The sequence below is a fragment of the Physeter macrocephalus genome, chromosome 8, assembly GCF_002837175.3.
Source record: "Physeter macrocephalus isolate SW-GA chromosome 8, ASM283717v5, whole genome shotgun sequence".
In the NCBI taxonomy this organism is placed as follows: Eukaryota; Metazoa; Chordata; class Mammalia; order Artiodactyla; family Physeteridae; genus Physeter; species Physeter macrocephalus.
In genome coordinates, this window is record NC_041221.1 from 145,032,001 (window position 1) to 145,047,948 (window position 15,948).

General features: G+C 37.8%; 1 protein-coding gene across 5 annotated transcripts in view; it reads left to right on the plus strand.

Annotated features, from left to right (window-relative positions):
* HMGXB3 (HMG-box containing 3) overlaps positions 1–15,948 on the plus strand; it is a 61,611-nt gene that overhangs the window by 34,895 nt on the left and 10,768 nt on the right. For all 5 annotated transcript variants that reach the window (XM_028493371.2, XM_007130653.4, XM_007130655.4 and 2 more), the window contains one exon: positions 15,546–15,677. In XM_028493371.2, coding sequence (XP_028349172.1) covers positions 15,546–15,677 — 132 coding nt within the window. The remainder of the gene's footprint in view (positions 1–15,545; positions 15,678–15,948) is intronic.

A 15,948-nucleotide genomic window follows, 5' to 3' on the forward strand; every position in this document is an offset into this window, starting at 1 on the left:
CGCACGTTGTCTTGATTACTGCAGCTTTGTAGTAAGTCTTATAGTCAGGTAGTGTGAATCCTCCAACCTCGTTTTTCCTGAATTGTTTAAACTGTTTTAGTTTCTTGCATTCCCATATAAATTTTAGAATCAGCTTGTTAGTGTCTACAGAATCCTGCTAGAATTTTAATTGGGATGGTGTTAAATCTGTAGATCAGTTTGGGGAAGTTTGACATGCTTAAAGATACTGAGTCTTCCAATCCATAAACATGGTCTATCTCTCCATTTTATTACATTTTCTTTTGTTTTTCTCATCAGTGTTACGTTGTTTTCAACATATATAGTTCCTGTACATATTTTGTTAGATTATACTAAATGACATGGTTCAATTTCTAACTGTTCAGTGCTAGTGTAGAAATACAATTGGGTTTTGTCTATTGATTTCATTCAGTGACCTTGCAAAACTCACTTATTAACTTTAGGAACTTTTTGTAGATTAGTATTATAATTTTTTAAATTTTGTCAATTTGATAGGTTAAAAACTGAAATATTTCTTTTTTTAATTTATTTTTTATTGAAGTATAGTTGATTTACAATGTGTTAATTTCTGCTGTACAGCAGAGTGACTCAGTTATACACATATATACATCCTTTTAAAATATTCTTTTCCATTATGGTTTATCCCAGGATATTGAATATAGTTCCCTGCGCTATACAGTAGGACCTTGTTGCTTATCCAGTCTATATGTAATATGTACTAACCCCGAACTCCCAGTCCATCCCTCCCCCACCTCTCTTCCCCCTTGGCAACCACAAATCTGTTCTCTATGTCTGAGTCTGTTTCTGTTTCATAGATAGGTTCATTTGTGCCCTATTTTAGATTCCACATATAAGTGATATTGTACGGTATTTGTCTTTCTCTTTCGGACTCACTTCACTTGGTATGGTAACCTCTAGTTGCATTCATGTTGCTGCATGTGCCATTTTTTTTTTATGGTTGAGTAGTTTTCCATTGTATATATGTACCACATCTTCTTTATCCATTCATCTGTCGATGGATATTTAGGTTGTTCCCATGTCTTGGCTATTGTGAGTAGTGCTGCAGTGAACATGGGGGTACATGTATCCTTTTGAACTACGTCTTTTTCCGGACATATGCCCAGGAGTGGGATCACATGGTAATATCTTTTTAATTTTCCATACTGTTTTCCATAGTGGCTGCACTAACTTGCATTCCCACCAACAGTGAAGGAGGGTTCCCTTTTCTCCACACCCTCTCCAGCATTTATTGTGTATAGACTTTTTAATGATGGCCATTCTGACTGGTGGGAGTTGGTGGTAACTCATTGTAGTTTTGATTTGCATTTCTCTAATAATTAGTGATGTTGAACATCGTTTCATGTGCCTATCGACCATCTATATGTCTTCTTTGGATAAATGTCTATTTAGATCTTCTAGCCATTTTTTGATTTGGCTGTTTGTTTTTTTGTTGTTGTTGTCGAGTTGTATGAACTGTTTGTATATTTTGGAAATTAAGCCCTTGTTGGTCACATTGTTCGCAAATATTTTCTCCCATTCCATAAGTTGTCTTTTCGTTTTGTTTATGGTTTCTTTTGCTGTGCAAAAGCTTGTAAGTTTGATTAGGTCCCATTTGTTTATTTTTTTCTATTTTGTTTATTTTCTGTTGCCTTGGGAGACCTAAGAAAACATTGGTACAGTTTCTATCAGAGAATGTTTTGCCTACAATCTCTTCTAGGAATTTTATGGGGTCTTGTCTTATATTTAAGTCTTTAAGCCATTTTGAGTTTATTTTTGTGCATGGTGTGAGGGTGTGTTCTAACTTCATTGATTTACAGGCAGCTGTCCAACTTTCTCAGCACTACTTGATGAAGAGACTTTCTTTTTCCCATTGTATATTCTTGCCTCCTTTGTTGAAGATTAATTGGCCATAGGGGTGTGGGTTTATTTCTGGGCTCTCTATTCTGTTCCGTTGATCTGTTTGTCTTTGTGCCAGTACCACACTGTTTTGATTACTGTAGCTTTGAAGTATTGTCTGAAGTCTGGAAGGGTTATGCCTCCTGATTTGTTCCTTTTCCTCAGGATTGCTTTAGCAATTCTGGGTCTTTTGTGATTCCATATAAATTTTAGGATTATTTGTTACAGTTCTGTGAAAAATGTCCTGGGTAATTTGATAGGGATCGCATTAAATCTGTAGATTGCTTTGGGTAGTTGCCATTTTAACAATATTAATTCTTCCAGTCCAAGAGCATGGGATATCTTTCCATTTCTTTGAATCATCTTCAGTTTCCTTTATTAATGGTTTTTAATTCTCAGCATATAAGTCTTTCACTTCCTTGGTCAGGTTTATTCCTAAGTTTTGTTTTTTGGGTTTTTTTGGGGTGTGATTTTAAAAGGTATTGTTTTTTTCACATTCCCTTTCTGCTGTTTCATTGTTGTTGTAAAGAAATGCAACCTCTTTCTGTATGTTAATCTTGTATCCTGCTGCCTTGCTAAATTCACTTATCAGTTCTGTTAGTTTCTTTGTGGAGTCTGCAGCGTTTTCTATGTATAGCATCATGTCATGTGCATATAGTGACAATTTTACCTCTTCCCTTCCAATTTGCTTACCTTTTCTTTTTCTTGTCTGATTGCTGTAGCTAGGACTTCCAATACTATGTTGAATAGAAGTGGTGAGAGTGGGCATCCTTGTCTTATTCCAGATTTTAGTGGGAAGGCTTGTCATAAATAGCTTTTATTATGTTGAGATATGTTCTCTCTATACCCATTTTGGTAAGAGTTTGTATCGTGAGTGGATGTTGAATTTAGTCAAATGCTTTTTCTGCGTCTATCGAGATGATCATGTGGTTTTTGTCTTTTCTTTTGTTAACGTGCTATAGAACATTGATTTTGTGTATGTTGGTCCATCCTTGTGAACTTGGGATGAATCCCACTTGGTTGTGGTGTATGATTTTTTTTATGCGTTGTATTCGGTTTGCTAGTGTTTTGTTGAGAATTTTTGCATCTATGTTCGTCAAAGATATTGGCCTGTAGTTTTCTTTTTTGGTGGTATCTTTGTGTGGTTTCGGTATCAGGGTGATGGTGGCTTCATAGAATATCTTTGGGAGTGTTCCCTCCTCTTCAGTCTTTTGCTAGAGTTTGAGAAGGATCAGTAAAAGTTTTTCTTTGTATGTATGGTAGAATTTGTGAAGCCATCTGGTCCTGGACTTTTGTTCATAGATAGTTTTTTTTTTTTTTTTTTTTTTTTTAGTTTTTTAAATTACATATTTTATTTCAGTTCTAGTGATCTGTTCAAATTATCTGTTTCTTGTTGATTCAATTTTGGTGGGCTGTATGTTTCTAGAAAGTTGTCCATTTCTTCTTGGTTGTTGAATTTGTTGGCATATGATTGTTCATAGTATTCTTTTGTGTTTTTTTTGTATTTCTGCAGTATCAGTTGAGATTTCTCTTCCGTTTCTTATTTTGTTTATTTGGGTTCTCTTTTCATCTTGGTGAGAATGGCCAGAGGTTTGTCAATTTTGTTTACCCTTTCAAAGAACCAGCTCTTGGTTTTATTCATCTTTTTTTTAATCTGTTTTTTTTGTTGTTGTTTTTTTTTTTGTTTTTTTTGCGGTACTCTGGCCTCTCCCGTTGCAGAGCACAGGCTCCGGACGCACAGGCTCGGCGGCCATGGCTCACAGGCCCAGCCGCTCCATGGCATGTGGGATCTTCCCGGACTGGGGCACGAACCCGTGTCCCCTGCATTGGCAGGTGGACTCTCAACCACTGTGCCACCAGGGAAGCCCGACCCATTGGTTTTTTAATAACACATAGTTTAGTCTTAATGTAATCGTTTTTTTTTCCTCGTTTCTTTTCCTGTGGCTAATTTCTACTTTCATGCCATTGTGGTCAGAGAAGATGCTTGCAATAATGTCTATACTCTTAAATTTGTTGGTTAGTTTTGTGCCCTAGTATGTGGTCATTCCTAGAGAATGTTCCATGTGCACTTGAAAAGAATGTGTATTCTGGGTTTTTTGGATGTAATGTCCTGAAATAATCAAGTCTAACTGTTCTGTTGTATCATTTTGAATCTGTTGCCTTATTGAATTTCTGTCTAGAAGATCCGTCCACTAATATGAGTGGCGTGTTAAAGTCTCCTACTATTATCGTAGTCCTATCAATTTCTCCCTTTATGTCTATTAATATTCTATGTATTTAGGTGCCCCTATATAGGGTGCATATATGTTAATGAGTGTAATATCCTCTTGTATTGATCCCTTTATCTTTATATAATGTCCTTCTTTATCTTCTTTATGGCCTTTGTTTTAAAGTCTATTTTGTCTGATTTGAGTGTTGCGACCCCTGCTTTCTTGTCATTTCCATTTGCATGAAATATCTTTTTCCATCTCCTCACTTTCAATCTATGTGTGTCCTTTGCCCTAAAGTGGATCTCATAGGCAGCATATTGTAGGCTCTTGTTTTTTAGTCCAGTCTGCCACTCTGTCTTTTGATTGGAACAGTTAATTCATTGACATGTAAGGTAATTATTGATAAGTATGTATTTACCATTTTAAACTTTGTTTTCTTGCTGGCTCCATTTTTCTTTTTTGTTCCTTTCTTTTTGTTTTACTTTTTGTCATTTGATGATCTCCTTTTATTTTATGCTTGTGTTCTTTTTGTTTTTTTGTGGATCTATTGTATGTTTTTGATTTGTGGTTAACCTCTTTTTCAAGTACGTTAACCCCTTCTTATATCCTCTTGCTTTAGACATATAGGGTCAAACACATTCTTAAAAAAAAGAATCTAAAGATTTTTACTCTTGTCCCCCAGATTTTATGATTTTGGTGTCCCTTTTCCATCTTCATGCTTATCCTTTCGCTGTTCCTCGTGTTTATCGTCACTTTCACAAATAGATATTATTTCTTTTTGATCTGTATACTGGCTTATTTAAGTGATTTAATTTCCAACTGTGATTTCTTTTTTCCTATATCTTCTTGCTTTTTTATTTAGAGAAGACCTTTCAATATTTCTTTTAGGGTAGGTTTAGTATCGCTGTATTCTTTTAGTTTTTGCTTGTTTGAGAAATTCTTTATTTCTCCTCCTATTCTAAATGATAATCTTGCTGGGTAGTGTATTCTAGGTTGCAAATTTTTCCCTTTCAGGGCTAAATATATTTTGCCACTCCCTCTGGCCTGCAGTGTTTCTGTAGAGAAATCAGCTGATAGCCTTATGGGGGTTCCCTTGTGATTAATTCTGTTTTTCTCTTGTTGCCTTAGAATCCTTTCTTTAACTTTTGCCATTTTTATTATCATATGTCTTGGTGTAGGTCTGTTTGGGTTCATCTTGTTTGGGACCCTCTGTCCTTCCTATATCTAAATATCTGTTTTCTTCTTTAGGTTGGGGAAGTTTTCAGCCATAATTTCTTCAAATACATTTTCAATCTTTTTCTTCTCCTTCTGGAATCCTATTATGCATAGATTGGCATACTTTATATTATCCCATAGGCCTCTTTTATTGCTTTCTTTCTTTTTTTTAAATTTGGCTTTCTGTCTACTGTTCTGATTGGGTGATTTCCATTATTCTATCTTCCAGATCACTTCTTTGTTCTTCTGCACTATTCATTTTGCTATTCATTCCCTTTATTCTCAGCAAATGAATTTCCTAATTTTTTGTGGCACCTCCTTATAGTTTCTATTTCCTTTTCACAGTAATCTGAGTTTCTGTCGATAGCCTTTCTTAATCCTTTCAGTATTTTCATTACCTTTTTTTTTTTTTTTGGCTGTGCTGCACAGCATGTGGGATCTTACTTCCCTGACCACGGGTCAAACCTGTGCCTCCTGCATTGGGAGTGTGGGTCCCACTGGACCAGCAGGGAAGTCCCCATTATCTTTTTTTTTGAACTCAGTGTCTGTCAGACTGAAGAGGTCTGTTTCACTGTTTGTTCCTTCGGGGGAATTCTCTTGGTCTTTTAACTGGGAGTGGTTCCTCTACTTCTTCATTTTACTTACATTTCTCTTACTCTGTGAGTTTAAGAGAAACAATTATCTACTGTAGTCTTGGAAGGCTGTTTATACATGGGAGTGTCCCTGCTTAGCTTGTGTGGGTTTAATATTTTTGGCACGAGGGCTGCTTTTAGTTTGGATGCTTGTTGCCTTTTTCCTCAGCCTGTGCTGGCCATTATCCCCTTGATAGGGGGTGTGTAGGTACAGCAGCTCGCGAGTGCTCCTGGGGCTCTGTGCCGGTGGACGCAGTGATTGGCACCTGCTTGTGCATCTCTCAGAGGTCGGGGTGGCCCCCGTGTGCCTCTGGAGCCCGCTGTGGCAGCAGTGGCTCATGTCCACCCCTGGAGTTTATGTAGACAGTGCTCTGTTGCCTGAGAGTGTGTGCAGGGAAAGGAGCTCCTATGGTGGTCTTGCCTCTCTCCTCATGCACCCCCCAGCAGTGGCGCCTTGCCTCTCTGGTGGGCCCAGGCATCTTCCACGTACACCCTCAGTTGCCATACTCCAGCCCCTTCGGGCTGTCTCCTTGCTACCAACTGCAATCCTCTCCCCAGGTCTGATCTTGGAAGCCCGAGTTTCAGCACCCAGCCCCTGCTCGCACTGGTGGACGAGCATCTCAGGCAGGGGAGTGCAGGGTGGCAGTACTGACCATCTGTGCAAGTTACTCAACCTTTTGCCTTCCGCAGAGCAGTTGCTGCTCTCTTCTTCTAGGCTTTGAAGCTTCCTGTCCATCCAGGCTGATTTCCCCGCCAGTGACAGGACTTCCCAGGGTGTGGGAACCTTTCTTTCACAGCTCCCTCCCTGGGACACAGGTCCTGTCCTGATTCCTTTCTTTCTCTCTCTCTTTATTTTTTATTTTTTAATTTTTCTTTTGTCCTACCTGGTTATGTGGAGATTTTCTTGCCCTTTTGGAAGTCTGAGGTCTGTCAGCGTTCAGTAGATGTTCTGTGCAAGTTGTTCCACTTGTAGATTTATTTTTGATGTATTTGTGGGAGGAGGTGAGCTTCGTGTCCTTCTGCTCCGCCATCTTGATTGCTCTCCTCCTGGTATATCATTTCTTAATGTATTGTATTTGATTACTGGGAAGATTATATACCTTCTGTGTTTTTTATCTCTTTTGTGAATTTCTTTTGTAAACATTTCCATTCTTTGGGGGTGTTTTGTTGGCAGAGTTTTTCCCCAGTTTATTAGTTGTCTTTTAAATTTGTTTGTGATTTTTTTTTGGACATGAGGGGTTTTTATGTTTTTTGTTTTTTTACTTTAAGTTTTTATGTGATCAGAGCTTTGATCTTCTGATTTGTGGTTTCAGCCTTTGGTATCATGCTTTAAAAGGTCTTCCCCACTCCTCTATACCCTTCTTTACTGGGAACACATATGCCAAAATTTGCTTTTGTTCATTTTGTGCAAATGTAAAATCATCCTCTTTTATTTGTCTTAAATTAACTGTCTGGGTCTTTTATCCCAGGATTTGGCATAGGGGTGATTTTATTAGCCTTTTTTACGTCCCCTGTACATCCCTGGGCTAAAGGATGCTCCTGGCCTTTCCTCATGATGTAGTTGTGAGAGGTGGAGGAATAGTGACCCCTTTGGTCGTAAGGACTGAGTTGGGTGGTAGGGAGATGTTTCTTTTTTCTATTAAAAAAAAAAGTATGATACATATTTCATTAGTTTTTTCATTTAACAATGTATTGTGTACAACTTCATGTCAGAGCATTTAGGCTTACCTTATTTTTCTTAATTATTTCTAGTGTTTTTTTTTTTTTTTGAGTAGTTGATTAACAACGTTGTGTTAGTTTTGAGTGTACAGCAAAGTGATTCAGTTATATATATAGATGTATCAATTCTTTTCCCATTTAGGTTATTACAGAATATTGAGCAGAGTTCCCTGTACTATACAGTAGGTCCTTGTTGGTTATCTATTTTAAATATAGTAGTGTGTATGTGTCAATTGCAAACTGCCTGTTTATCCCTCCACCCCCCCTTTCCCCTTTGGTAACCATGAGTTAGTTTGTATTAAGTCTCTGAGTCTGTTTCTGTTTTGTAAATAAGTTCAGTTTTATCATTTTTTGATTCCTCATACAAGTGATATCATATGATGTTTGTCTTGTTCTGTCTGGCTTACTTCACTTAGTATGATAATATCCAGGTCCATCCATGTTGCTGCAAATGGCAGTATTTAATTCTATTTAATGGCTGAGTAGTATTCCACTGTATATATGTACCACATCTTCTTTATCCATTCATCTGTCCATGGAAAGTTAGGTTGTTTCCATGTCTTGGCTGTTGTAAACAGCACTGCAGTGATTATTGGGGTGCATGTGTCCTTTTGAACCATGATTTTCTCTGGATATATGCCCAGGCATGGGATTGCTGATCATATGGTAGCTCTATTTTTAGTTTTCTAAGGAACTTCCATACTGTTCTCCATAGTGGCTGTACCAATTTATATTCCCATCAACAGTGTAGCATTTATTGTTTGTAGACTTTTTGATGGTGTGAGGTGACGTCTCATTGTAGTTTTGATTTGCATTTCTCTGATAATTAGTGATGTTGAGCATCTTTTTATGTGCCTCTTGGCCATTTGTATGTCTTCTTTGGAGAAATGTCTATTTAGGTCTTCTGCCCATTTTTTGATTTGGTTGTTTGTTTTTTTTGACATAGAGCTGCATGAGCTTTTTGTAAATTTTGGAGATTAATCCCTTGTCGGTCTCATCATTTGCAAATATTTTCTCTCATTCTGTAGGTTGTGTTTTCATTTTGTTTATGATTTTCTTTGCTGTGCAAAAGCTTATAAGTTGGATTAGGTCCCATTTGTTTATTTTTATTCTTTTTTTCCATTATGGATTGAAAAAGATACTGCTGTGATTTATGTCAAAGAGTGTTTTGCCTATGTTTTCCTCTAAGAGTTTTATAGTATCCAGTCTTACATTTAGGTCTTTAATCCATTTTGAGTTTATTTCTGTGTATGGTGTTAGAGAATGTCCTAATTTCATTCTTTTACATGTAGCTGTCCAGTTTTACCAGTGCCACTTATTGAAGACTGTCTTTTCTTCATTGTGTATTCTTGCTTCCTTTGTTGTAGATTAATTGGCCATAGGTATGTGGGTTTATTTCTGGGCTTTCTATCCTGTTCCATTGATCTATATTCCTGTTTTTGTGCCAGTACCATACTGGTTTGATGACTGTAGCTTTGTAGTATAGTCTGAAGTTAGGAAGCCTGATTACTCCAGCTCTGCTTTTTCTTTCTCAAGATTGATTTGTCTATTCGGAGTATTTTGTGTCTCCATACAAATTTAAAAATCTTTTGTTCTGGTTCTGTAAAAAATGCTGCTGGTAATTTGATAGGGATTGCATATTGAATCTGTAGATTGCCTTGGGTAATATAGTTATTTTGACAATATTGATTCTTCCCATCCAAGAACATGGTATATCTTTTGCGTCACCTTCGATTTCTTTTGACAGTGTCTTATAGTTTTCAGAGTAAAGGTCCTTTGCCTCCTTAAGTAAGTTTATTCCTAGATATTTTGTTCTTTTTGATGTGATGGTAAATGGGATTGTTTGTTTAATTTCTCTTTGTGATCTTTTGTTGTTAGTGTATAGGAATGCAAGAGATTTCTGTGTATTAATTTTGTATCCTGAAACTTGACTGAATTCATTGATGAGCTCTAGTAATTTCCTGGTAGCATCTTTAGGATTTTCTATATATGATATCATGTCATCTCCAAACGGTGACAGTTTTACTTCATTTCCAGTTTGGATTGCTTTTATTTCTTTCTCTTCTCTGATTGCCATGGCTAGATCTTCCAAAACTTTGCTGACTAAAAGTGACAAGAGTGGACCTCCTTGTTTTGTTCCTGATCTTAGAGGAAATATTTTCAGCTTTTCACTGTTGAGTATGTTAGCTGTAGGTTTGTCATATATGGCCTTTATTATGTTGAGGTATGTTCCCTCTAGGCCCACTTTCTGGAGAGTTTTTATCATAAATAGATGTTGAATTTTGTCAAAACCTTTTTTTTTGGCATCTATTGAGATGATACTATAGTTTTTATTCTTCAGTTTGTTAATGTTGTGTATCACACTGATTGATTTGCGGATATTGAAAAATCCTTGCATCTCAGGGATAAGTAAATTCCCCTTGATCATGGTGTATGATCCTTTTAATGTATTGTTGAAGTCAGTTTGCTAGTATTGGGTTGGCCAAAATGCTCGTTTTTGTTTTTCTGTAAGATGGCTCTAGTAGCCCTTAGTTGTCTTTAACTTCATTCAAAACAATTTCGTTAGATTGTATCGTGATAGCTGTCATATCAGCGTTCATTTAAACAAAAACTTATCAGGATTGTTGAATTTTTGTGTAGCCAGTTTAATACTGAAGATGGAAGGAAAAAAGCAACATTTTTGGCGTATTATGCTTTATTATTTCAAGAAAGGTAAAAACGCAACTGAAACGCAAAAAATTTGTGCACTGTGTGAAGAAGGTGCTGTGACTGATTGAATGTGTCAGAAGTGGTTTGTGAAGTTTTGTGCTAGAGATTTCTTGCTGGACGATGCTCCATGGTCGGGTAGACCAGTTGAAGTTGGTAGAGATCAAATCGAGACATTAATTGCGAACAATCAACGTTATACCATGTGGGAGATAGCCGACATACTCAAAGTATCCAAATCAAGCATTGAAAATCATTTGTACCAGTTTGGTTATGTTAATCACTTTGATGTTTGGGTTCCACATAAGTTAAGCAAAAAAAAACCTTCTTGACCATATTTCCACATGCAGTTCTCTATTTAAACAGTAAAAGCGTTCCAGTTTTTAAAACAAATTGTGACGGGCAATGAAAAGTGGATACTGTACGATAATGTGGAACGAAAGAGATCATGGGGCAACCACCACCACCACCACCACCACCACCAAAAGCCGGTCTTCATCCAAAGAAGGTGACGTGTGTATGGTGGGATTGAAAGGGAGTCCTCTATTATGAGCTCCTTCCTGAAAACCAAACGATTAATTCAAACAAGTACTGCTCCAATTAGACCAACTGAAAGCAGCATCAACAAAAAGTGTCCGGAATTGGTCAACAGAAAACGTGTAATCTTCCATCAGGATAATGCAAGACCACATGTTTGATGACCAGCAAAAAATGTTAGAGCTTGGCTGGGAAGTTCTGATTCATCCACTGTATTCACCAGACATTGCACCTTTGGATTTCCATTGATTTAGGTCTTTACAGAATTCTCTTAATGGAAAAAATTTCAGTTTCCTGGAAGACTGTAAAAGGTACCTGGAACAGTTCTTTGCTCAAAAAGGTAAAAAGTTTTGGAAAGATGGAATTATAAAGTTGCCTGAAAAATGGCAGAAGGTAGTGAAACGAAAGGCTGAATATATTGTTCAAGAAAGTTCTTGGTGAAAAATGAAAAATGTGTCTTTTATCTTTTCTTAAAAACTGAAGGAACTTTTAGGCCAACCCAGTATTTTGTTGAGGATTTTTGCATCTGTGTTCACCAGTGATATTGGCCTGTGGTGTTTTTTTTTGTTTGCTTTTTGTTTTGTTTTGTGGTATCTTTGGTTTTGCTATCAGGGTGATTGTGGCCTCAGAATGAGTTTGGGAGTGTTCCTTCCTCTGCAGTGTTTTGAAATAGTTTCAGAAGGATAGGTGTTAACTCGTCTCTAAATGTTTGGTAGAATTTGCCTGTGAAGCCATTTGGTCCTGGACTTTTGTTTGTTGGGAGTTTTAAAATCATAGTTTCAATGTCAGTACTTGTGAGTGGTCTGTTCATATTTTCTATTTCTTCCTGGTTCAGTCTTGGGAGATTGTACCTTTCTAAGTATTTGTCCATTTCTTCTAAGTTATCCATTTTATTGGCATATAGTTGCTTGTAGTAGTCTCTTATGATCCTTTGTGTTTCTGTGGTGTGAGTTGTAACTTCTCCGTTTTCATTTCTAATTTTATTGTCTTGAGCCCTCTCCATTTTTTTCTTGATGCATCTGGCTAAAGGTTTATCAGTTTTGTTTATCTTCTCAAAGAACAAGCTTTTAGTTTCATTGTTCTTTTCTATTGTTTTCTTTGTCTCTATTTCATTTATTTCTGCTCTAATCTTTATGTTTTCCTTCCTTCTACTAACTTTTGGTTTTGATTGTTATTCTTTCTCTAGTTGCTTTAGGTATGTAAGGTTAGCTTGTTTACTTGAGATTTTCTTGTTTCCTGAGGTAAGATTGTATTGCTATAAACTTCCCGCTTAGAACTGCTTTTCCTGCGTCCCGTAGGTTTTGGATCATCATGCTTTCATTTGTGTTTGTCTCTAGGTATTTTTTGATTTCCTCTTTGATTACTTCAGTGATCCATTGGTTGTTTAGTAGCGTATTGTTTAGCCTCCATATGTTTGTGCTTTTTAAGTTTTTTTCTTGCGATCAATTTCTAATCTCATAGCATTGTGGTTGGAAAAGATGCTTGATATGATTTCAGTTTTCTTAAATTTACTGAGGTTTGCTTTGTCACCCAGCATGTGATCATTCCTGGAGAATGTTCCATGTGTACTTGAAAAGAATGTGTATTTTGCTACTTTTGGATGGAATGCTCTCTGAATATCAATTAAGTCCATCTGGTCTAATGTGTCATTTAAGGCCTGTGTTTCCTTATTGATTTTCTGTCTGGACGATCTGTCCATTGATGTAAGTGGGGTGTTAAAGTCCCCACTATTAAATTGTGTTACATTGATTTCTCCTTTTACGGCTGTTAGCATTCGCCTTATATATTGAGGTGCTTCTATGTTGGGTGCATATATATTTACAATTCTTATATCTTCTTTTTGGATTGATCCCTTGATCATTATGTAGTGTCCATCTTTGTCTCTTGTAATAGTCTTTATTTTAAAGTCTATTTTGTCTGATATGAGTATTTTCTTTTTATTTCCATTTGCATAGAATACCTTTTTCCATCCCCGCACTTTCAGTCTGTTGTGTCCCTAGAATTGAAGTGTGTCTATTGTAGACAGCATATATATGGGTCTTGTTTTTGTATCCATTCAGCCATTCTGTGTCTTTTGGTTGGAACATTTAATCCATTTACTTTTAAGGTAATTGTCAATATCTGTGTTCTTATTGCCATTTTGTTAATTGTCTTGGATTTGTTTTTGTAGGTCTTTTCTTCCCTTCCTCTTTTGTTCTCTTCTCATGATTTGATGACTAACTTTAGTGTTGTGTTTGGATTCCTTTTTCTTTTTTGTGTATCTGCTGTATACTTTCAGTTTGCTGTTACCATGTGGTTTTGATATAGTAGTCTATATATAAACAAGATTGTTTTAATTTCCTGGTCTTTTAATTTCAAATGCATTTCCAATATCCTGCATTTGTACACTCCTCATGATTGCTGGTTTTGATATCATATTTGTGTGTGGATTATTTCCCACCCTTACTGTATGTTTACCCTTACCAGTGAGCTCTCCCATTTGTAATTTTCTTGTTTCTAGTTGTGGTCTTTTCTTTTACACCTAGAGAAGGTTCTTTAACATTTGTTGCAAAGCTGGTCTGTTAGTTCTGAATTTGCTTAGCTTTTGATTGTCTGTAAAGCTTTTGATTTCTCTATCAAATCTGAATGAGAGCCTTGCTGGGTAGAGTATTCTTGGTTGTAGTTTCTTCCCTTCCATCGCTTTAAATATATCGTGCCATTCCCTCATGGCCTGCAGAGTTTCTGCTGAAAAATCAGGTAATATTCTTATGACAATTCCCTTGTATTTTATTTGTTGCTTTTAATATTTTCTCTTTGCCTTTAATTTTTGTCAGTTTGGTTACTATGTGTCTCGGCATGTTCCTCCTTGGGTTTATCCTGTATGAGACTCTCTGCTTCCTGGACTTGGGTGACTGTTTCCTTTCTCATGTTAGGGAATTTTTCAGCTATATCTCTTCAGATATTTTCTCAGGTTCTCTCTCTCTCTCTTCTCCTTCTGGGACCACTATAATACAAATGTTGGTGCATTTAATGTTGTCCCAGAGGTTTCTTAGACTGTCCTCATTTCTTTTTATTCTTTATTCTGTTCCGCAGCAGTGATTTCCGCCATTCTGTCTTCCAGCTCACTTACCCATTCTTCTGCCTCGCTTATTCTCCTGTAGATTCCTTCTAGTATATTTTTTATTTCAATTATTATATTGTTCATCTCTGTTTGTTTGTTCTTTAGTTCTGCTAGGTCTTTTTTAAACATTTCTTTTATCTTCTCCACCTGTGCCTCCATTCTATTTCCGAGATCTTGGATCAACTTTACTATCATTACTCTGAATTCTTTTTTAGGTAGATTTCCTATCTCCACTTCACTTAGTTCTTCTGGGGTTATATCTTGTTCCTTCATCTGGGACATATTCCTCTGCTGTCTCATTTTTGTCTAACTTTCTGTGAGTGTGCTTTCCATTCCACAGGCTGCAGGGTTGTAGTTCTTGCTTTTGCTGTTGCCTCCTGGTGGATGAGGCCAGTTTGCAAGGCTTGTGCAGGCTTCCTGGTGGGAGGGACTGGTTCCTGCCCATTGGTTGGTTTAGCTGGGTCTTGTCCCTCTGGTGGGCAGGGCCGTGTCAAGGGGTGTGTTTAGCAGGCAGCTGTGTGCTCAGGAAGATTTTAGGCAGTCTGTCTGCTGGTGGGTGGGGCTGTGTTCCTGATCTGTTGGTGGTTTGTCCTGAGGCATCCCAGCACTGGATTCTGCAGGTTGTTGGGTGGGGCCAGGTTTTGGTGAGAAAATGGCAGCCTCCAGGAGGGTTCATGCCAATTAGTACTCCCCAGAATTACTGCCACCAGTGTCTGTCCCCGCAGTGAACCACAGCTGACCTTGCCTCCACAGGAGACCCTCCAATACCAGCAGGTAGGTCTGGCTCAGGGTCTTATGAGGTCACCGCTTTTTCTCCTGCGTCCTGGTGCGCATAAGACCTTGTGTGCAACCTCTGAGATTAGAGTTTGTTTCTCTCTGTCCTGTTGAATTCCTGCAGTCAGTCCCCTCTGGCCTTCAAAGCCCAATGCTCTGGGAGCTCCTCCTCTTGTTGCCAGACCCCCAGGCTGGGGAACCTATCGTGAGGCTCACAACTTTCACTCCTGTGGGAGAACCTGTACGATATAATTATTTTCCAGTTTGTGGGTTGCTGATTTGGCAGGTGTGGGATTTGATTTTATTGTGATTGCTCCCCTCCTACCATCTTGTGGGTTCTACCTTTGGATGTAGGATATCTTTTTTGGGTAGGTTCCAGTGGTTTTTTTTGTTGATGGTTGTTCCAGCAGTTAGTTGTAATTTTGGTGTTTTCGTTAGAAGAGATGAGCTCATGTCCTTCTCTTCTGCCATCTTCTAAGCAAGGTTTCTGAGCAGCCCCTGCATGCTGAAAAGGCTGCTCTGTGCTCTGGGTACAATGGGATTCAATTAAACAGTTTCCTTCACAGCTGCTTGTAGGTTACCAACTAGCAGGTGACCTCTAGTTTTGTATTTTATGAATGTACCACAATTTATTTTTTAATGTTCCCCTATTGGTGGGCATTTAGTTAGTCTCCTGTTTTTTGCCATTGTGGATGTTGTTAACAGTGAATGTCTCTGTTGCCATTTTTTAACCTGCAGGTCTCTTTAATGTGGGAAACAAGCTACTAGTGAGCCTGGACTTGCTTTTTGCAATCCGAAACCAGATCAAGCTGGGAGAGGACCCCAGAGTATCCATCAGCACTCTTCTGAAGTCAGTGCAGGATCAGACAGGTAAAGGTTGGCTTCCTCTGTTTCCCCAAGGTTAGTTCTAAGCTCCCTGGGAATTTTCAGTGATGGGCTTTTGTTAACATGATTACCTTGGAGGAGAGTCTGATATTTTGAAAAGGAGACATTCTTGACTTCCTAACACACTCCTCCTCTTGAATTTTACAAATGCCAAACTTTGGAAAGCATGCGTCTTTCCATGTATCCAGAGACCTTCAGCACAAGATTAAACAGACTTCATAGAACCTCATCCTCTGGTCATAGGTAGACTTGGTGT